At 38.6% G+C, this 21646-nt stretch overlaps 3 protein-coding genes and 1 long non-coding RNA gene across 7 annotated transcripts in view; 2 read left to right on the top strand and 2 right to left on the bottom strand.

Annotated features, from left to right (window-relative positions):
• The window catches only part of LOC111490333, a 28184-nt gene extending 17040 nt beyond the window's left edge, over positions 1 to 11144 (bottom strand). Inside the window, exon 1 of the long non-coding RNA XR_002719545.1 lies at positions 11112 to 11144. This is a non-coding gene — a long non-coding RNA (uncharacterized LOC111490333). The remainder of the gene's footprint in view (positions 1 to 11111) is intronic.
• LOC111490253 (protein NBR1 homolog) lies at positions 237 to 4341 on the top strand. 4 transcript variants are annotated; one of them, XM_023138808.1, is made up of 7 exons: positions 237 to 459; positions 689 to 751; positions 1454 to 2391; positions 2485 to 2839; positions 2912 to 3061; positions 3150 to 3917; positions 4006 to 4341. In XM_023138808.1, exons 2-7 carry the CDS (start codon positions 728 to 730, stop codon positions 4102 to 4104), a joined length of 2334 nt encoding a protein of 777 aa, XP_022994576.1. In that variant the 5' UTR covers positions 237 to 459; positions 689 to 727; the 3' UTR covers positions 4105 to 4341. The 4 variants fall into 4 exon arrangements, with proteins under 4 accessions (XP_022994576.1, XP_022994575.1, XP_022994577.1 ...); XM_023138807.1 differs by having other exon boundaries at positions 237 to 514; XM_023138809.1 differs by lacking the exon at positions 689 to 751.
• A 1987-nt stretch (positions 11145 to 13131) lies between the features above and the next one.
• On the top strand, positions 13132 to 15738 carry LOC111490311 (protein DEHYDRATION-INDUCED 19 homolog 5-like). Its single transcript, XM_023138899.1, has 5 exons — positions 13132 to 13372; positions 13591 to 13733; positions 14472 to 14549; positions 14630 to 14829; positions 15244 to 15738. The coding sequence occupies exons 1-5, from the start codon at positions 13318 to 13320 to the stop codon at positions 15338 to 15340; spliced, it is 573 nt and encodes a 190-aa protein (XP_022994667.1). The 5' UTR covers positions 13132 to 13317; the 3' UTR covers positions 15341 to 15738.
• A 587-nt stretch (positions 15739 to 16325) lies between these two features.
• LOC111490260 (probable serine/threonine-protein kinase WNK3) lies at positions 16326 to 20138 on the bottom strand. The gene is made up of 8 exons (XM_023138820.1): positions 19745 to 20138; positions 19483 to 19520; positions 19125 to 19352; positions 18815 to 19038; positions 18569 to 18726; positions 17494 to 17677; positions 17269 to 17400; positions 16326 to 17187 (listed from the first exon to the last, which is right to left on the bottom strand). The coding sequence occupies exons 1-8, from the start codon at positions 19829 to 19831 to the stop codon at positions 16445 to 16447; spliced, it is 1794 nt and encodes a 597-aa protein (XP_022994588.1). The 5' UTR covers positions 19832 to 20138; the 3' UTR covers positions 16326 to 16444.
• Positions 20139 to 21646: the final 1508 nt, after the last annotated feature.

The raw sequence follows: 21646 nt of genomic DNA, 5'->3' as shown, positions 1-21646 counted from the left end.
TTTTTTTTTTTTTTTTCTAAATTTGAGAGTACTATTCAAAATTAAAAAAAAAAAAAAAAAAACAAAAAAGTTAATCGCCGCTGTAAAAAGAATATAGGTTAATATATGCTCCTAAATGATTAACTAACGAATTCATTCGTATTTATGAAAGAGAATTTAATTTTGAGAGCTATAAGATGATTCCGGTATTAATCAATCATTCCGGCGTACGATGATTCCGGCATATGATAGATTATTTTGAGCTGTATGATGATTCCGGCGGAATGATCGATGATTCCAGTATTAATCAATCATTCCGGCGTACGATGATTCCGGCATATGATAGATTATTTTGAGAGCTGTATGATGATTCCGGCGGAATGATCGATGATTCCAGTATTAATCAATCATTCCGGCGTACGATGATTCCGGCATATGATAGATTTGAGTTGTTAATCGATCATTCCGGCGTATGGCTAGGTTTGAGTCATCTCCCCCAATCGAAACTGTTCATAAAATAAAGAGTCTTTTTTGAGTGAGTTTCTCCGAATATCTGTTTATAAATTATTTATTATTTTTTTTGAGTGATTTCTCTAACTACCTGTTTATAAAATCAGAACCAAATCTTTCGATTTCTTTTCTCCCTACTTAATCGCGTAGTCGGTTTCAGTATTCTTTGTATTTATATTCGTCGTTGTTTCTCCTTCAGCTCTCATCTTCTTCTCGACTATCGTTCTCCTCTGAAGCCATGGAGCCTGTTCTTGTGATTAAGGTTGGAATTATCGTCTTTGTATAGTTTCATTTTTCGTTGTGTTTTGCCTTCATGTTTATTATTAAGGGCGAACGATTTTTCACTGGCTTTTTTTGTTTGTTCGTGATCACTATGAGTTTCTGCTTCCTGTGTGCTGGAAAATTGTTCACAATCGGTTCATTAGTTGGATTATGTTATTACTTTTACCTTTTTAATTCTTTGATTTATGAGAAAACTAAGCTAAGTTTGATTACTCAATTGGTGTACTATGAATTGATGATCCTTCATATAAAACTATGTTCTGTAGTCCGCCTATTTACGATAGGAGTAATTTACAATTGAATCCAATTTTACCAATTATTTTCATTTTTGTATCTAGTGCTGAAAAAAAAAAAAAAAAGCCCAAATCCAAGTTTCGAGAATATGGAAAGAACTAGGCAATGAATGAGATTTTTTGGTTAGACGTATGGAATTAGCTAAGCATTTTATTTGAACAAATATAGAACCCGAATGGATGGTTTTATGTCTGTTACATGTTCTTCCTCTCGAGTTGAGACCGATCATTCAGATAGATGAAGGTAAACTCATGAGCTTGGATATTAATGAACTCTATAGAAGAGTAAGAGTTATCTATTGGAACTCGACCTTTCTATTTCTTTTCCCTGCTAAGAAGTTACTGTACCTATTTTTTAAACTTCTTCCCCTGACATTTTTCTCACACAGGTTAAATATGGAGTGATGCTACGGCGTCTCAGTGTTAGAATCCTTGAAAACAATAAGCTGGATCTTGACATCAATGGATTAAGAGCAAAAGTACCTAGTCTCTTCAAATTCTCCTCTGATACTGATTTTACACTGACTTACATTGATGAAGATGGTGATACAGTGACCTTGTTCAATGATCATGATCTACATGACATGATGAGGCAACAGCTGAGGTTTCTGAGAATTGATGTGCATCTTAACCAATCCCATGATAGATCCGATGGAAGCTCAACCACGCCATTGCGTTCTTTTCAAGATATTCGTACTGGTATTTCTGAGGTTTTGAAATCTCTGCCAGAGCCCCTACCGGAGATTTGTTCACAGTTGCTCGACATCGCTTCAAAAGCCATGGTTACTGGCCCTGCACTTGATGAGCTTGCTCAAACCATTCTTCAGTTGAAAGACGCGCACCTGAACTCAGATTCGCAGCCCTCATCTGTTCCTGAGACAGTTGTGGCCACTGAGAGTTCTGATGCTCCTCCTGGTTTAGATGCAACTGTTTCAGTTGATCATAATGCCCTTCCTCGTGATCCTATTTGGAAATCAGATACAACTGCCCATTGCAGCAGCTGTTCCTTTGATGCATTTCATGATCCCCTTCGTAGAATGCATATGCACGGTCCTATGTCGATGCACAATTACCCATATCATTCACCAGCAGCTTATCTAAATGATAATCGTATGAAGGAGAGGCCTATGAGAGGATTACCCCTGGTTTCTGGACCAATTAGCGACAGTGGTTACTTCCAAACTATGGGAAAAGTCTTCCCTGGAGGTCCAATGAATTACAGCAGTGGTAGCAGCATTGAATCAATGGGAAGTATGTTCCATAAAGGTGTTATTTGTGATGGCTGTGGGGCTCGTCCGATCACCGGTCCACGGTTCAAGTCCCAAGTGTAAGGATACAACACAAACTCACCTACTTTTTGCCCCATTGTTGTCTTGTGTTCTTATTTACCAACTTGTTTGCACTTGGGATTTCTCTACAGGAAAGATAATTATGATCTATGTAGTATCTGCTTTGCTAAAGTGAGCAATGTAGCTGAATACGTTAGGATCGATCGACCCGTCTCTTGTCAGTATCCAAGATTGAAAGCATTCAATCCAGTGCAGCAGCATCCATTTCCTGGCTCCCGAACAATCGATACACTGAAAAGTTCTGGAAAGCAGACCAAACTTTTTGCTGATACTAACGTCATGGATAATTCTGTGATCGCCCCATCTACGCCGTTTACCAAGAAATGGCAGTTGCATAACCTCGGGAGTTGGAATTGGCCCCGTGGTACACAGCTAGTGTGGGATGGAGGAGACAAGTTTAGTGATTCAACATCATTTGAGATACAGGTAGAAACGGTGACTGTTTATTCTTTTTCTCTTCATTTTCTAAGCTTTTTCTCACATCCTCATTCATGTTAGGTACCTGCGGGAGGACTTCCTCCGGGACATCAAGTTGATATTGAAGTTGACTTTACTTCCCCTCCATTATCTGGTCGGTACCTCACATACTGGAAGGTAGTATCTCCATCTGGCCAGGAGTTCGGGTATCGTGTTTGGCTTCTCATACAGGTATGCTTGTATGCATATCAGTTTTTCTAGTTCTGTATATACACACTTAAATAGACCAAACTTATGTTGTTCTTTCACAAACATGAAGGTTGATGCAGCTCTTAAGAGGCCACATTCTGATAATCTCCAAGCTTTGGACCTAAATTTTCCCCCTAACGTTGTAGACCCAAATGGCCAAGAAGATCTAAACAAGGATTTGGAAACTCTACTTTCTGATAAGCTTTTCCCTCGTGATCCCATCCCCATTGCCAAACCAGTAAAACCTTGTCCTAAAACTGCGATCGCGCAACAACATGACCTGATCGACGAGTTGCTAGTTCGCAAGAGCCCTGCTAATCCCCAAGATCTAAACAATAATTTGGATAAGTTATTCCCTCCTCGTGATTCCACCCCCATTGCCAAACCAGTAAAACCTTGTCATAATCTGCCTGAAAATGCGATCGAGCAACAACAGGACCAACAGGACGTGATGGACAAGTTGCTAGCTAGCAAGATTCCTGCTAATTTGGTCTCTTATCCAACTGTTGATTACCATGGAGTTCGAGATAGTTCAACAGCCAAGGCCCCCTCTGTGTCATACCCTCATATTGATTCTTCTGAACTAATTCCCCCTGCTGCAAACCGATCTCCAAGACCATCCCCCATGCCTTCTCATTCTCCAGCATTATCTGAAGATATCAGTTCTAATCATTATATCCAAGGACCTCTACTTCAGGCACTCTGTGAAATGGGATTCAAACATACCTATCTGAACAAGGAGGTACTGAAGAGGAATGGGTACAATCTAGAGAAGTCAGTGGATGAACTGTGTGGGCTTCCTGAATGGTATCCGATGATTCAGGAGTTGGATAAAATGGTTGGTCGTGAGTCGTTTTAATGAAGTTGCTAATCCTTGATTTCTTGGGTGTTGGTTTATGATGGTATGGATGTGCTGCTGTTTACAGGGATTCAAGGATAAGGAAATGAACAGAAAACTTCTGATGAAGAACAATGGCAGCTTGAAGCGAGTAGTGATGGAACTTTTGATGAAGAACAATGCTTAGTTGAAGAACGCTCTCATAACTATGGATTAGGATGTAAATATAGATGATAAATAAGAGGGGTAGTGTTTTTGTTAGGAACAGGATTATTTTTATGCTTATTTCTATGGTTGTTCTTAGGCCTTTTTCAGTTTTTGTTCATCTTCGTGTCGTAGTTGTTCAGTCACTTGAGCCATTTTTGTAGCAGAGAAATTATCAAGTAAAAGAAACCTTGAAACCATCCATAAATTTCTCTGATTACTCGAAATCAAAACGCATTACCTGTTCCAATCAGTCGAAATGATTATCCTCAGGGCCAGCTAATTCCAATTGAATCTCCGCGAAGAAACGAACAAATTTCTCCGCTGAATCCGCCCACCGCCGTCGCCGTCGAGTACCAGCCCCCTCTCCAGCCTCTTCGACACCGTCACGATCTCATACGAGTCCCACAGCGACTGCGCGAAGTTCCATCGCAGGTCGCCGTATCGCCTCATTCTTGAACCGAGATGGATTATTTCTGCAATTCCGGCGATGGGCGGCGAATTCAGTTGCCGGTTTTGAACTGACCGTGTGGCTCTGCCAGGACTGCGCCACCGCCTTGAGGATTTCGAGGTAATGATCGTCGTCTTCAATCTCTGGTTTGTTCTTCATGAAATGAGGAATCGAATGGGCCATGTTCCATCTTGCGTACTTGCACTGTGGATCATAATCAGCCACCATTATTTAACCAAAACAAATAAATACAAAATTATAAACGGGTTCTAATAAAAATTTGTTCTTCGTTATAGCTTTTTTTGTTGCACAAATCACCGCATTTTTTCTTCCAAACTCTATTTTGATATGCCGAGCTTTGTTCTTCATTTATCATCTTCTCTCTCCCGTAACCCTATTTGTAGCAGGCTACATATTATTCGTTTTGGTCAAGTACATAGGATCATGTTAGAGAGGTTTCTAGACTGAATTATCTCATGACGTTCTAAACTCAGCTCACGTACTGCTTTAATGGGCGAACAACCCAACCCTTGACCGAATTATCTCACGACGTTCTAAACCCAGTTCACGTACCGCTTTAATAGGCGAACAATCGGAACATACTACAGCCCCAGGTAGCGAAGAGCCAATATCGAGGTGCCAAACCTAAACCTTCCTGTCGATGTGAGTTCTTGAGGAAGATCACCCTTCCACTTGTCATCGTAGGATCACTAAGGTCGACTTTCGTCCCTGTTCGACGGTGGGTCTTGCAGTCAAGCTTCCTTCTGCCTTTGCCAAGGGCCAATCTTCGTCTCAACCCCTCGTCAACCCCTCTCGAACCGATATGAGATTTCACAATTCACTTCCCTTTGGGCCCTGACGCTCCTTTCTCTTTCAAATCTGGGATCTCACAATCCACCCCTTTAGAGCCCAGCATCCTCGCTGGCACACCGCTCGATGTCCACCTCTTTTGGGCTCAACGTCCTCGCTGGCACATCGTCCGATGTCCACCCCTTTCGGGACCCCGCATCCTTGTTAGCACATCCCTCGGTGTCCACCCCTTTCAGGGCTTAGTGTCCTCGTTAGCATACCGCCCAGTGTCCACCCCCTTCGAAGCTCAACGTCCTCATTGACACACCGTCACATGGGTTGTTCAGCTTAGGAAGGACCCTGCTAGGAACTATAGGTTAATAAATATTCTCGTCTTTTTACGCGTTCAAAGGACTGTTGTATTACATGGACCACGAAGGACTGGTAACACCTCTTTATGTAAACCACTGCCTCAAAAAACTGTCAAAATTAGATATCAGTTGAGGTTTGTTGACACACATTGCTCCAATATTTGTTCCTTGTTATTAATAGAATGAAGATACACCTGACTCTTATTATTCATTAATTTCATGCAAGTCCTTTTACTTCATCATTTGTATTTATTTATCTATTTGGTGGTTTGTAGATGAAGTGGAAAGCTTAGCTGCTGCTGCAAAGGCTGCTTTGTCTGCTTCACAACCTTTCAGATTCCATTAGGGTATGCTGTTTGCCTTTTGTTTTGTCTCATTCAGTTTCATTCCATCTTGACCCGACGAAGACAGACCCCATATCGGTTGGAGAGGAGAATGAAACATTTCTTATAAACGTGTAGAAACTTTTTCCTAACATACGTGTTTAAAACTGTGAGGCTGATGGCAATACGTAACGGGCCGAATTAGATAATATCTACTAGCGTTGGGATTGAACTGTTACAAATGGTATTAGAGCCAAACATCAGACAATGTGTAAGCGAGGACGTTAGCCCCCAAGGGGGTGGATTATCAAATAGTGTGTAAGTGAGGATACTGGATACTGGCCCCCAAGAGGGTGGATTGTGAGATCCCACATCGGTTGGAGAGGAGATTGAAACATTTCTTATAAAAGTGTAGAAAATTTTCCTCAATAGACATTTAAAATCGTGAGGCTAACGACGATATATAACGGACCGAATCAGTTAATATCTGCTAGCGGTAGGATTGGACTATTACAAATGGTATTAGAGCTAGATATCAGACAGTATGTAAGCGAAGACATTGGCCCCAAAGAAGGTGGATTGTGAGATCCCACATCGACTGGAGAGGAGATTGAAACATTTCTTATAAAAGTGTAGAAATCACTCCCTAACAAACGCGTTTTAGAATCGTGAGGCTAAAGGCGATATGTACCGGGCCGAAGCGTCAATATCTACTAACGGTGGGATTAGACTGTTACAAATGGTATCAAAGCCAGACATCGACCGGTGTGTCAGCGAGGACACTAGGCCCCCAAGGGAAGTAAATTGTGAGATCCCACATCGGTTGGACAGAACAAAACATTTTTTACAAAGGTGTAGAACTTCTCTCTAGTTTTAAAACCGTGAGGTAAATAGGAATGAAACATTTCTTATAAAGGTGTAGAAACCTCTTCCTAACAGATACGTTTTAAGACCGTGAAACTAATGGTGATACGTAACAGATCGAAACGAACAATATACTAGCAGTGGGATTGGGCCGTTACAATCTTTTGACTTCCTAGTGCCATTTTCTCCTTTGTAGGTTGGTCCACCAACTGTGCAAGCTGGTTTTCAAATTCTAAGGTCCTCCGTGCAAGAGCTTATATGCAGTGACATTTTGACAATTGCTGAGGTCCATACACATCTAATAATTGCACCTTTACCATTTTTGTTTTGGGTGCCTTGGATTCTTGTTGAACTAGAGTACATACACATTCATCATTCTCCCCATTTCTAAAATTCTTAGGGTCGCGACCACTCTATCTATGTCGGTGTCGGTGTAACAGTCTAAGTCCACCGCTAGCAGATATTGTTCGTTTTGGTTCGTTACGTATCGTCGTCAGCTTCATAGTTCTAAAACGCGTCCATCTATTAGAAAGAGGTTTCCACACTTTTATAAGGAGTGCTTTGTTTCCCTCTCGAACTATATAGGATCTCATAATCCACTCCCCTTGGGGGTCCAATGTCTTCACTGACACACTACTTAGTGTATAACTCTGATACCATTTGTAATCGCCCAAATTCACTGCTAGCAGATACTGTCCGTTTTGACCTGTTATGTAACACCGTCAACCTCACGGTTTTAAAATGCGTCTATTAGGAAGAAGTTTCCACACCCTTATAAGGAATGCTTGTTCCCTTCTCCAACCGATGTGAGATCTCACAATCCACCCTTCTTAGGAGGTCAGTGTCCTCACTGGCACACCGCTCGCTATCTGGCTCTGATATCATTTGTAACAGCCCAAGCTCACCGCTAACATATAGTGTCTGTTTTGGCTCGTTACGCCATCAACCTCATAGCTTTAAAACGCGTCAGTTAGGAAGAGGTTTCCACACTCTTATAAGGAATGCGTTGTTCCCCTCTCAAATCGATATGGGATCTCACAATCCACCCTCTCTCGGGGGCTGAGTGTCCCCACTAGCTAGCAGATATTGTTCGTTTTAGCCCATTACGTATTACCTTCAACCTCATGGTTTTAAAACACATCTACTAGGAAGAGGTTTCCACGTCCTTGTAAAGAATGTTGTGTTCCCCTCCCCAACTGATATGGGATCTCACAATCCCCCCTTGGGGGCCAGTATCCTCACTAGCACACCTCTTGGTATCTGGCTCTGATACCATTTGTAACAGCCCAAACTCACAACTAACAGATATTGTATGCTTTAATTCGTTACGTAACGTCATCGGCCTCATAGTTTTAAACACTTTTGTTAGGAAGAGGTTTCCACACCGGAATACTTCATTCCCTTCTCCTATCGATATAAGATCTCACAATTCGTTTAGCAGTTTTAGGCTTAAACGAGAGTGCTCAAGACTGGAAGAGAGTTAATATCAGGTATCCATTACATGAGGGCTCCTTTGAAACTGATGCAGATTCCCCTGTTGTCTTCTAGCATTCCCACTCTCTCAATAACACAAAGAAACATATGCAAATGATATCATCAAAGCTTTGTCCATGTTTTAAAGCATAGGTTACTATGTATGATGAGTTAAATACATAGAACATTAGCAGCTAACTTGCAAGAAAAAAGCAGCAAAGAGTAGGCCTACATGCCAGAGCATGTGAAAGGAGAGCCCTACAAAAATTGGCACAACCGACCAAAAGGGTAAAGAAGGAGGACCAAAACATTTAAACTCCATAGATAAAGACCCTTTTTTGAAGGGTCATCTTTAACAGAAACCCCAGCTTTGAGGCATCATGCTTTGCCTGTGGAAACGTGCCCTTCCACTGTGCATTAAAGGGAAACATGCATGCGGGAATATAAAGATCTCAGAGCCTCCACTGTGCTTCTTCCCATGGCAGCTTCATATAATATCAACGCTTCTGGTTCTCTCCTCCTCAGAACATGGGTGCACCATCATCTTTAGCAGATATTGTCCGTTTTGGCTCAGTGACGAAGGCAATGCCCTTGTTCATGGCTGCTATGGAGAATTCAAACAGGGTTTTCTTGCAGTCTTTTGAAATGGGTAGCTTTGTTTTTGAGGTTGGAAAGCTTAGACGATGTTCTTGTAAGCTAAGTGTTATAAGCTAGTAGGAAGAGGATCTCATCCTTTGCAAGGGGAATCCAGCATCCTGGTCCGATTCAATCTATATATATATATAGCTATGTGATTTGCAAGTGTTCTTTCTTTTATATCAGATATATATCTTACTGTATTGAGTGTAATTTCTCTGCATCTGCAGCTGATTGATGTAATAAAAGTTTCTTCTTGTTCTTAATCCAATAGGGTTCGACCGATTAAAGCTTATATTCTTGATCAAAAGGTCAGTAGTTTGAACTGTTCGTGGCTTGAATATTTGTTTATCTTCACCCGACTCTTTAACCCACGGTTCAGTTGAGCTTCAATGCTTTGGAGTATTCCACATGAAGGGAATTTATGTCAATAGTTGCTCAAAATGATTGTTCGGGATCGAGGTAGAAGTCGGGCTTACAGACAGGTGAGTTTAACACATGTTTCAAGCGTGTGTTTAAGGCTTTCTCCTTTATCGAGTCTGACAAACATGAAAGCAAGAATTTGAGCCTCTAACCTACACGAGATGTGTAGATATGTTAGCCGTTGATACTTGTGTTGGTACTCGAAGTTCTCGTCTTTTTCCAATAGTTCAACCGATCAAAACTTATATTCTCGATCAAAAGGTTAGAAGTTTGAACCCCTCTCTTAGTTTAGTGCTAGTTCTTAAGTGATCTGGACTAAACAATCCAATCAAGCTAAAAGGAGTCTCATTTGAAGCTAGTTTTGTTTTTTCTCTCTCTCTCTTTCATGATGTCTAGAGTAGACTCGGGCCGAGTTCCGAAACACCGCATGAATGTGATAAATTTCGATATTTTAAGTTCGTTTCCTCAGAGACGATGAAAAATACTCAACATGGTAATCTGCTACTACATGAATAACCAAGAAAGTTAGTCTTATATCATCGACTAAGAGATTAAATATTCGAATGTTCATATCGACACGTTGAACATGTTCGTGTTTATAGCTCGTAATGAAACTCAACCATGTATGTAACTGGATCCGATCAGGTATCTGCAAGTTTGATATCTGAAAAAGAAGTCCCATAATTTGACTGTAGAAGCTCAGGCTATTCAGAGAGATGATCAGCTGAGAGACAAGGTGTGTGAGGTTACAAAACAAAACATAGTTCTTTTTTCTGAAACCATTGACCAATCTCAGCCTGTTTAAGAAAAGTCTGTCTCATGAACAGTTCAAGTGGGGCACTTTACAAACTACAGGCACTGTGGCTACAGTTTAATGATACTTTTCATGGGTACGTGGCAATACTTAAAAAGACAAGAATATTTGTGACTAATATTTTAAGTTTAGTCCGTTCCGAGACCCCGCATCGATTGGAGAGAGAAACGAAACACTCCTTCTAAGAGTGGAAATCTCTCCCTTCTAGACTTGTTTTAAAACTGTGAGGTTTACGGCGATACGTAGCGGACCAAAGTAGATAATACATGTTGGTGGTAGGCTTTGGCGGTTATAAATGGTATTAGAGCCAGTCACCAGACGGTGCAAGGCACTAGTCGGAGTAGGGTTAGACTCTTTCCATAGTAGACGCGTTTTAAAACTGTAAGGCTGACAACATACATAACGGTTAAAAACGGACAGTATATGCTAGCGGTGAGCTTGGGCTGTTATAAATGGTATCAGAGTCAGTCACCAAATGGTGCGAGACACTGGTCAGAATAGAGCTAGACCCTCTCCATAGTAGATGTGTTTTAAAACCATAAGGCTGATGGTAACGAACCAAAGTGGACAATATTTGTTACTAGTAGGCTTAATCAGTTTTAAATGATATCAGAACTAGTCACTGGACGGTGCGAGGTCCTGGTTGGAGTAGGGCTCAACCTTCTCCATAATAAATGCGTTTTAAAACTATAAGGCTGACGACGATACGTAACGAGCCAAAGCGAACAATATCTGTTAGCGGTGGGATTGGGCTGTTATAAATGGTATCAGAGCCAGTCACCAGACGGTGCGAGACACTGGTCGGAGTAGGGCTAAATCCTCTCCATAGTAGACGCGTTTTAAAACCGTCGATACGTAATGAGTTAAAGCGGATAATATTTGTTAGCAGTGGGCTTTAGCGGTTACAAATGATATCGGGGCTAGTTATCGAACGGTACGAGGCACTGGCCAGAATAGGGCTAGATCTTCCCCATAGTAGATGCATTTTAAATCCGTAAAGTTGACGGCGATCCATAACATGCTGAAATAGATAATATCTGCTAGCAATGGACTTGGAGGGTCGAAAAGAACCATTACTTTGAGTTGACAAACAGTTCACCTTTTCAGCCTTAAAAATCCCAAAAATTTCTAAATCATGGCAACATTAGACAACACAAAGTGCAGATTTGAGACAAGTTTAGGGAGACTAAATGGAAGGTCGTTGTCACTTTTTAAGTCCACTACGAGCAGTCTGTCCAATAAGAAGTTGACACATGGCAAGATTGTCGACCATGAGTTTCTTGACAGCTCCCATCTTCTTTTCTGTTCATGTGTGGATCTCAAGACAAGAAATTTCGCTGTCTTTCTTTCTTTCATTCAGACAGTAAAATGTTTGGTTCTTATGTTATTATTAAATATTAAACTTTGTGAATATACTAATTGCAGATCAAAGTGAAAAATGTAACCTTTATTGGTCTATGTAAAGGTCTCTTCCAATGGCTTCTGCTGCAACTGACAGAATACGTTAAAAAGAAGTAGCTAACAAATCAAAGAAACTTATTGGGGAGCGTTTATGAGTTTAATTCTTTTAAAACTTAAATAGTTATCGAACGAGATATTAGATTTGATGTTTAGGAACAAAAGCGACCAAACCCAGCTAAAGTCGTGCTAAAGATCTTAAACGAATTTGCTTGTCCTTTGCTCTGGTCTCAGTGTGCGAGGAGCAAAACATTCTTGTCGTATTATTCACAACGATTCTTGGCAACGGATATCTCGACTCTCGTATTGATGAAGAACGTAGCGAAATGTGATACTTTGTGTGAATTGTAGGATCCCATGAATCGGTTCATAGTTTTAGAACAAGCAGACATGCCACATCAGACTCTTTAAGCCCATGGTTCAGTTGAGCTTCCACATGAAGGGAATTCATGTTAATAGTTGTTATTAGATCGCATGGATTGCATGTATTCGTTATAAATGATTGTTCGGGATCGAGGTAGAAGTCGGGCTAAGGAACAAGTGAGTTAAACACATGTTTCCGGCATGTGTCTAAGGCTTTCTCCTTTGAATTTATTGAGTATAACAAATGTGAAAGCAAGAAATTGAGCCTCTAACCTACACGAAATGCGTAGATATGTTAGCAGTTGATGTGTGTGTTGGTACTCGCTCGTCTTTTTTCAATAAGAACATTTTATGTCAAATTCAACAGATTAACGTTCAATTCGTTCATTGAACCATCCACGTGGCTGAGAGCCCTAATAGTCCAAACAGAACGATGCAATTTTCAAGAACACATTCTACGACTGAGCTAATAGTTCGAAGTCCATTTTCCAAGAACACAAAGGAGAAAGCTTTGATTTTTCAAACATTATCATATGGGACGAACAAAAATGCATACATATGAAATAAAACAGAAAGAGAATCTCGCACTTTTATTTTTGTGAGTCAGCAATGAAAACAATATTTGATTTTTGAAGTGAGAATGACCCACCAAAGTGTGTCGTTTTGGCTGTGAGATGAGATCCACTGCCTATGGCTAAAAGCCAATCGTTGCATAAAAATGAAATCGTAACTGTGAGGTTTCACATTGGTTGGAGAGGGAACGGAAACCTTTCTCTAACATATGCGTTTTAAAATCGTGAAATTGATGGCGATGTATAATAGGCTAAAGCTAGACATTGGGTGGTGTATTAGTGAAGATGCTAGACCCCTAAAGACGGTGGATTGTGAGATCCCATCTTCGATGTGAAAATGTTTTTGAAAGTTAAAAAATGATCCTCTCTATTAGGTGTGGGCTGGCTTATAAAGAGGAAAGGGATTAATTAATGAGGGGAAAAAGGTGAAACTTTGTTAAAGCACACTTGTCATTCAAGAGATAAGTAGCTTTTGTGTGTCAGAAAGCTTTCGGCTTATGGAAAAAATTGGGTGAGTATATGAACAAGGAGACACCGCGCCACACAAATCATCCACCAGGCCCAAGTTGTTGACAAGGATACTCATTTTTCCTTGCGGCTGCGCTCTTTCTCTCTTCTTCCCAAAGCCATTGATACCCATTTGTTCAACCCGAGTAGCTATGGAGTTCAATTTTTGGGCCTCAAGAGTTCATCAAGCCGCCATGTTTCATTCTGGTATTGTTTTTTCAACTTTTTTAGTGATTCTCTCATCTGGGTTTCTTCATTTTGCTTTCATTTTAAGCTCTATTGGGTTTTCTAGTCTTGATTTTGCAAGCTAAGAGAAGATCTGGGGGAGATTGTGGCATTCTGAGTTCTGATTTTGCTTTTTTTGAGTTGGAATTGAGTTCTTGAGCTTATGAATTTCATGGCTTGTATGATGATGTTTTGAATAGGTAACCATATAATTCTGGATGATTCGGATGGAGAAGATGATTCAGGAGCTTACTTTTCATGCCCTTACTGTTATGTTGATATTGAATTTCCAGTACTCTGCAGCCATTTGCAAGAACAGCACTGCTTTGACTTCAGAAATGCAGTAATTACATGCTTTCATACCCCTATATTCTTTTCTTCATTCAATCATTACTTCTTCTGGCGTATGAGTAATTGCTTATGAACAGATAATTTTGTGTTTGCTCTATGTATAACCTCGCCTAAACTCATTACTAGCAGATATTGTCATCTCTGGGATTTCCTTCACGGTTTTAAAACGCGTCGGCTAGAGAGAGGTTTCCACATCTTTAATCGGTTGGAAAGGAGAACGAAGGATTCTTATAATGGTGTGAAAATCTCTCCAAATGCATTTTAAAATCTTGTGGGAAATCCCGGAAGGAAAAGTCCAAAAAGGACAATACTTGCCAAATGATATCAGAGCCAGACATTTGGACCGTGTGTCAGCGTGACGCGTTTTAAAACCTTGAAGGGAAAGTCCAAAAAGAACAATATTTGCTAATAGTGGACTTGGGCTGTTACAAATGGTATCGAGCCAAATATTAACGTTGGGTCTCCAAGGGAGGTGTTGTGAGATCCCACATCGATTGGAGAGGAGAACGAAACATTCCTAAGAAGAGTGTGGAAACCTCGAGCGGAAGCTTAAAGAGGACAATATCTATTAGTGGTGGGCTTAGACGGTTACGTTAGGCATAGGCATAATGTACTTTGAATGAATATAAAATTTTTTGACATTCATGAGAATCTCTAAAGCTAAAGCAAGAATGATGTAAAGTGGAAGTTAGATTCATTAAGGGGCTACTTTGACATTGGTTTCTCTCAGGTTTGTCCCCTATGTGCAGCCAGTCTGGGGAAAGATGCACTTGGCCATTTTATAGCTCATCATTCAAGCTCCATAAAGGTACTATCTGCTGTTCAACTCATTGCTTCCATGGCTGTAACTGAGGATTTGCTTAGAACATAATATTACCATCTTAGCAGAGAAGGAGAAGACCAGAGAGATCTGTCTCTTCTGCATTTAGTTCCAAGAAGCTGACAAGAAAGAGCAGGGGGAGTAAAAATGGATCTGCACCTGATCCGCTTCTACCGTTTATCTGCAGAAGTCCTTTCTCAGACACTGAATCCATCGATCGAGACAACCGTTCTGTAAACGATGCCTTGGTCGCCACTGTTGTCGAAAGGTTAGTAGTTTCACTGGTAACCTTGTCTTCTGCTAAAAATTTAACCTGCAACTTTAATGGATAGGTTTACTGTGATCATTAACTTGGAGGGAAAAAGCCATTTTTCTGGTTGAAGTGTACTTTTTTCAATAGTGGTTTGTAAGGATCCAAGAAAAGTAAAGTAAAAGAAAAAGAAAGAGATTCCTGACAAATTTGATGGGACAATTTCCTTCTGATATGAACTTAAGCTAATATATTTGCCACATCTTATGAAACATAGTTTGGTTTCGAATTAAATCTTTTACACGATCAAAAGACTCTAAACTGGATCGATATTACAGTCTTCTTTAATGCATACCGTATCAATGTTTTGGCGATGTGTAGCTCAGCATATTAATGGGGTATTCTTTTCGATTTGCTTTTCCGGTTGGGCAGTAATAGGTCACAGTTGCTGGAAAGAAACAAGAACAGTGAAGAGTTGAATCAGAGAGCAGCTTTTGTACAACAATTGATCACATCAACCATTTTCTAGGTCTTTTCCCATCGCCTGTTGATATTCATCACTCACTAATCAGCTGCCGGGGAAGCTGTATCCATCTGCATAGTGTTCTTCCACTGGTGCTTCATTTTGATAGGAAATATTTCAGATATCAGTTAAGCCAGGACAAGTTTGTGTTCAACTGTCCGTTCGTACAATATGGTAAAAGCTGCTGTTTTACATATGCATATATATATATATATATAGATCTATCATAGTGAACTTGGTAGAAAACTCGATGTTCTTTTAACTATTAACTGTTTTCTAAGTTTAGATCTCATAAAGCCATGGAAATCCTAGCCCTTTAGCTAGTAAAGTAGCTGAGAAATTTTGGGTATGTATATATATCAATAAGGTAGACAAACAAGCTAAACTCGTTTACTTTTGAAACGTTCTTTTGTTTAAAGGACGACTGAATCCTAGAAAGAACTGTTATTGAGCATCACAACATTAGAGTAGCAAATCAAGTAATTTGGCAGTTCAAATATGGAGACTGGAAGAACCCACAAGCATGCTTATTCATCACACATTTATCAAGCTCAAACGAGCATCTAAAAGAATAAATAGTATCGATCAACTTATATCGACAAGGAAGTAGCAGCAGCCAAAAATGAATATCAAGCATAAGTGTATTGTCTATACAAAACTCTATCTGAAAGAATTTCAGCTATCTATTTCATGGTATAGTATATAATGACTATTAAAATTTAATGTGTTCAACAAAAATTTCAACATTTGTGTGTATCACCATCAGACCACATAACAAAACAATGTCACAGCTAAGAACATTGGCGACAGATCATTGTGCATTATGTGCACAAATGACTTGATGAGAGATGTCTGATACATACCAAGAGTGATGCTTGTGTCAATTAATGGCTTGAAAGTTCATTGTTTAGCTTCCCCATAACATGTTTCAGCATCATGCTTCATAACTGGATCAACTTGACTAGAAAATTCAGCTTCAAACTTCCAAAGATATGAAAAGGCTAATTTGAAGATTAGAAACTAAATATTCACTAAACAAGAATGTGTAAATTGGTTTACATTCGGAGAGAAAAGGAGGTACCATTATACTCAACACACCAATGCTTAAGCTTACATATCAGAATGCTTAAGCTTACATATCGCCAAAACTTTCTGATGGGTCTCAGGTGTAAGTTCAGCCAGAAGCTCTGAAATGGCTAATTTCTGTTTGGTTTTCAGTTCAACTAATTCTTCTTTTTGCTGTGTCAACAAAAGTTCAAGTTTTTCGGTCATTATCTCGATGCCAATTGATTCATCATAATCTGAGGGATGTGCCTCAGAGCTAGCATGAATATCTGTAGTTAATATACTCTCATCCTGCCCATCATTAGCACCATCTTCAGACAAAAGCTCATTTTCTAGTCCCATGATTATGGCTGCATGATCTATGTTATCCTCGTGCATGTGGCTACTAGAGGATTCAACATTCTGTTCTGAGGCAAAAGACAAGTTTGAAGGACCTGGCTTAACAGGAGAGCACCCGCCCATTCCCTTCGGCGAGTCGGACCAATACTTGCGACCTGAAGGCAGGACCTCTAATGCAAGGTTACCAGATTCTATAGATAAGGGAGAGGCAGCAGTTCTTGAATCAGATGGAGAGCTATCAGAAATGACAACTTCTGCTCCTACATTATCTACAGGATATTCAACTAATGTCCAATCTGGAATATACGACCGAATTTCAGTTTCGATCATTTCAGAAATCGTAGAGACATCTTGATCTGAAAGATCCAACTCCTCAACCATTTCACTAGCAACAGAAATTGATGTGTCGGCTTCAATATCAAATGGGAAATGGATATTGCGAAAATTACCTAAAATTATTAAAGAAGTTAATGAAATATTCAAAAAAAGCTACAAGAACCAGAAGAAACAACAAGAAATATGAATTTTACCCATGGAGTCTGCAATTCTTAGTTTGAGAAATATCTTGTTAACATCTTTTCTTTGACCATGCATGCTGAAGTCTACGCTAGTAGCAGGAGTATCATCTACGCTTCTATCAGTATCAATTTTTTCTCTTTTTTCTTCAATAATGGCCATGTCAATTGTCACGATTAAAGAAAATATGTTACAATTCCAAAATTTCTATCAAAGAGAAATATATTCTTGAACTTTACCTTTATGGTGTATTTTGGGATGTAGATGACGTGATATACTTTCATGATCTTCATCTGCTAGAAGAAATGGATCTCTTAAAAGATCTTTTGCAGGCAAGCGATCGGAGACATTTGCAATACATTTTTCTATAAATGCTCTAACTCCCCCATCGGTGACCTTTGCCAATGAAGCTGGTTTTATCCCCTGGGAACAAAAGGAAAATAATAATTCCTTAGAAGTTTTTTTAAGGAACCTTTAAAAGGGTGGTTCATACTCAAATTTAAAGCAAATAAATAAATAAAAAGAAATAAAGTAGAAACTTGAACGCATGACGTAAAAGTAAACGTCATAAACTATATAAGTTTTAACACATCATAAATGAAAAAAAATGTATCACGATAAACATAAGGTTTGATGTAATAGCCCAAGCCCACCGCTAGCAAATATTGTCATCTTTGGGGTTTTCCTTTTGGGATTCCCCTCAAAATTTGTAAAACGCGTCTGTTAGGGAGAGGTTTCCACACCCTTATAAAGAATGTTTCGTTCCCCTCTCTAACCGATGTGGGATTTCACAATCTAACCCCTTCGAGGCCCAACGTCCTCGCTGGCACACCGCCCGGTGTCTAGCTTTGATACCATTTGTAATAGTTCAAGCCCACCGCTAGGAGATATTGTCCTCTTTGGGCTTTCCCCTTAAGGTTTAGTGTCCGGCTCTGATACCATTTGTAATAGCTCAAGTCTATCGCTAGCAGATATTATCCTCTTTGGGATTTCCCTTTTGGGCTTCCCCTCAAGGTTGTTAAAACGCATTTGCTAGGAAGAGGTTTCTACGCCCTTATAAAAAATGCTTCGTTCTCATCTCCAACCAACGTGGGATCTCTCATTTGATAAAAAAAGAAAAAATCCGAGCTGAACAATGTACACGATGAAACTCAATCCTAGACTTTATATGACATGGTGTTCAAGGCCTAATAAGAACTATAATTCAGCTTTATGCATGTTGAAGTCAGCCCCAAAGACATAAGACTACTTAAATGCCACCAGAAAGAACAAATTCATTGGATACAAAAAGAAAAAAGGATTCAGAACCCTTACTGATGTGACCTTCTTATAGATTTGAGCAGCATTTGCACATTCAATATACGGATATTCAAAGGTTACAAGCTCAAGCAAACACATCCCAAAAGCATAAATATCCACAAGTTCATTGTATTCCTCCTCATACAACTCTGGAGCCATAAACTCTGGCGTCCCTGAAATCAATAAATCACAAAGATGTAAACATGTGCTCAACGTTCATATCGAAAACTATAATTCCTTGTTCAAGTTTCGAATCCTCACCAATGACACTGTGAGCCGAACGAGCTTGTTGAAGAATGGCAGCAAGTCCTAAGTCACCAATTTTCACCTCACCTTGGTTGCCATTGACAAAGATATTGTCACATTTCAAATCTCTATGAATAACCGGAGGGTCATGACTATGAAGATACAAAAGGCCCTCTAATATCTGCCTAGACCACTTTTTCAGTGCTCTCAAATCAACATGCTTGTGTTTCTTTCTATATCTACATGCATTCAAAACATATGTTTAAGTATAGTTTTTAAACAAAAACAGAACTAAAGAGGCCAGCCAAGGCACAAGAAGACTCACTGTCGAAGTGTCCCTGAAGTGAATATCTCAGTAATGAAGTTGATGTTTTCATTCTTCGTATCAACCCATGAATTGTAAAATTTGATTATGTTCTTGTGTTTCAATGTCTTGAGCAAATGAACTTCTGAATAAAGTCGCTCCAAATCTTCAGAATTCCGTAATAGATCTGTTACTTTAACCTGATTCCAAGCTACTTCAATTCCTTCCAATTCATCAAAAGCCCGATATCTAAATAACATATGGATCAAGAACACAAAATTCTCCACAAAATTTCATCCCAAACGCAGGCAGATGCACAAGTTTTAGAATCATTATAGAATAGAATCACTACAAGTAACATCAAAACAAAGAAGGATACACTTTCTTGAATGCCCCTTTCCCTAAAATTTCCTTATACTGCAAAACAACGAAAGATTACGAGAAATAGGCCAACATTAAAAAAGTGTAAGGAATAAACCCATCCCGATGAATATTCTAAGAATCTGTGATATCAATGGGCATATGATGATTTACATGAAAAAGTTCATCGAAGTACAAGTTTAAGAAATTAGAGTACGAAGAAAATGTGTTAACTAGAACGAAAAATCAGCGAAATCAGAGAAGCTTGAAGAAGTATTTACCCGTCCATATCGACCTGTAGGATCAATCTCCACGAACTCAGGATCAGATTCATCTGGGTCTTGATCCAAAGACAAATCCTGAGACATTCTCGTCTCTGGATCAATCACTCAAATAATAATATCCAAATTTCTTCACCACTGGAGAAACGGATTCTTCAAAAAATTCAATCCAACTCAACTTCAACCAATCCCAAAAGAATATCCAATGTGGATTTGAACAAAAACCCACAAAGTAAGAACAATATTCCAGATTCGAATAAAACCCAAGAACAAAAATTAAAATTAAAATTAAAAAACAGGGGAGAAATTTTACAGGGAACAACAACGAACAGAGCAAAAAAGAAAGTTTCGTCAAAGAGGAGGCGCTTATTTGGGTTGAGGCCAGGGATCAACGGTGACCGTGACACTAGCCTATTCTATTTCAATTTTTTTTTTTTATTTTTTTATTTCTTTTTCAATTCTTCATTTAAAAAAAAAAATACAATTATAATAATCTTCTAAAATATCGAAAATCAATGGCTTGATCTGATTTTTTTTTTTTAAATAATTGATTTCTTTAATAAAAATAACTCCGAACCCTAATATTTTTATTAATTTAGCTAAAATAATTTAATTATAATTATAGAAAATTATAAAGTCAATTTATCAAATTTCACCCAAATTGGATCTAAGACTTCTTAAAATATTAAAATTTCTAATATCTATTTAATTTTTTTTAATTGATTCATAATCTAGTGAAAATATTATATTATTTTATTTTAAATATTAAAAGATTCTATTTCTATAATTGGTAAATAGAAAATATAATTATATTTCAAATAAATAATAAAGAAACTTTAAAAAAATAAATATATTCATATAAAAATAGTCTTTCAACCACCCCACTTTCATAAATAATAAAGAAGTAACACAATCGCACCTGAGCAGACTTGCGATTATGTGATTATGTGACTGAGTTAAGCCTATTCGTTCTTGCGTCACCTATGGCCAAGTGACGTATGCTCGAGCCTCTGACACCGATTTAAGAAGAAAATTTTAGAAAACGGGAGCGGGAGCAGAGAGATTTCGGAAGAGTTATGAAAATAAGATTTGAGAAATTGGAAATGGTGGTGGAAATGTAAGCAAAAATGCAACAACAACGGCTTACTGCATATAACTATCGGTCGGGTAAGAAGAAGTTGACAACTGCTATATCTCCCTAGTACATGTTGGGGGCATTTTTGCCCTTGTAGGTGTAGACACGATTTTGGTGAACGGTTATACACCCTCATACTATCTAGGATGAAAGCACGTAAAAGAGGTTTGGAACGGGCATGCAACTATGGACAACATGTCCTGGACAAGCAAGACCGAGATATCTATCATGCGCCCATTAACAACCCGCTTTGGACATGCATGACCATGACACCGAGCACCTCCTACTCATACATACATCGAGTATATCGTGCCATTCCACCGAACCCATTGACATTTTTAGTCAAATCTTACCATTTAGTTTGATTTTCATTATTTATTTGAAAAATTAGTTTAATAAAATACAAATGGTTTAAGTTGTTTATTTAGTTTTGAAAATTCTAAAAAAAGACATTTAAGTTTAAAAATAAATTTAAATAATTTATAATTTCAAATTGATTATTAGTTAACTAATATAACAATTATTCTTGATTTGACAAAATTATATTAATTTTATATAATTTTTTTTTTTTCTATATGAATTTGGTGAGTTACATTTTGAAAAAGTAAGAAATAAAAATATTTTTATATTATATGTTTTTATTTAATTATAGATAATTATATATCATGCATATGGCTAGGAATTCAAATAAAGGATATCAATATCCAAAATTTGCAAACTAAATTTTAAATAAAAAATATCGAAAAACATTTTTTTTTTTTTTTTTT

The sequence above is a fragment of the Cucurbita maxima genome, unplaced genomic scaffold (genome assembly GCF_002738345.1).
Source record: "Cucurbita maxima cultivar Rimu unplaced genomic scaffold, Cmax_1.0 Cma_Scf00015, whole genome shotgun sequence".
NCBI lineage: Eukaryota > Viridiplantae > Streptophyta > Magnoliopsida > Cucurbitales > Cucurbitaceae > Cucurbita > Cucurbita maxima.
This window is presented reverse-complemented; position numbering and strand designations above follow the sequence as displayed.

Excerpts from the sequence above, each read along its gene's own strand:
- LOC111490253 (XM_023138808.1), top strand. The coding sequence starts at position 728 with ATGGAGCCTGTTCTTGTGATTAAG. Across the intron at positions 2,392-2,484 it reads CCACGGTTCAAGTCCCAAGT|GAAAGATAATTATGATCTAT; the intron begins GTAAGGATACAA and ends ATTTCTCTACAG. Across the intron at positions 3,062-3,149 it reads GTGTTTGGCTTCTCATACAG|GTTGATGCAGCTCTTAAGAG; the intron begins GTATGCTTGTAT and ends ACAAACATGAAG.
- LOC111490311 (XM_023138899.1), top strand. The coding sequence starts at position 13,318 with ATGGAGTTCAATTTTTGGGCCTCAAGAGTTCATCAAGCCGCCATGTTT. Across the intron at positions 13,734-14,471 it reads GCTTTGACTTCAGAAATGCA|GTTTGTCCCCTATGTGCAGC; the intron begins GTAATTACATGC and ends GGTTTCTCTCAG. Across the intron at positions 14,830-15,243 it reads GTCGCCACTGTTGTCGAAAG|TAATAGGTCACAGTTGCTGG; the intron begins GTTAGTAGTTTC and ends CCGGTTGGGCAG.
- LOC111490260 (XM_023138820.1), bottom strand. The coding sequence starts at position 19,831 with ATGTCTCAGGATTTGTCTTTGGATCAAGACCCAGATGAATCTGATCCT. Across the intron at positions 19,353-19,482 it reads AAAGGGGCATTCAAGAAAGT|ATATCGGGCTTTTGATGAAT; the intron begins GTATCCTTCTTT and ends TATGTTATTTAG. Across the intron at positions 17,401-17,493 it reads TCCCAAAATACACCATAAAG|AAAAAAGAGAAAAAATTGAT; the intron begins GTAAAGTTCAAG and ends CCATTATTGAAG.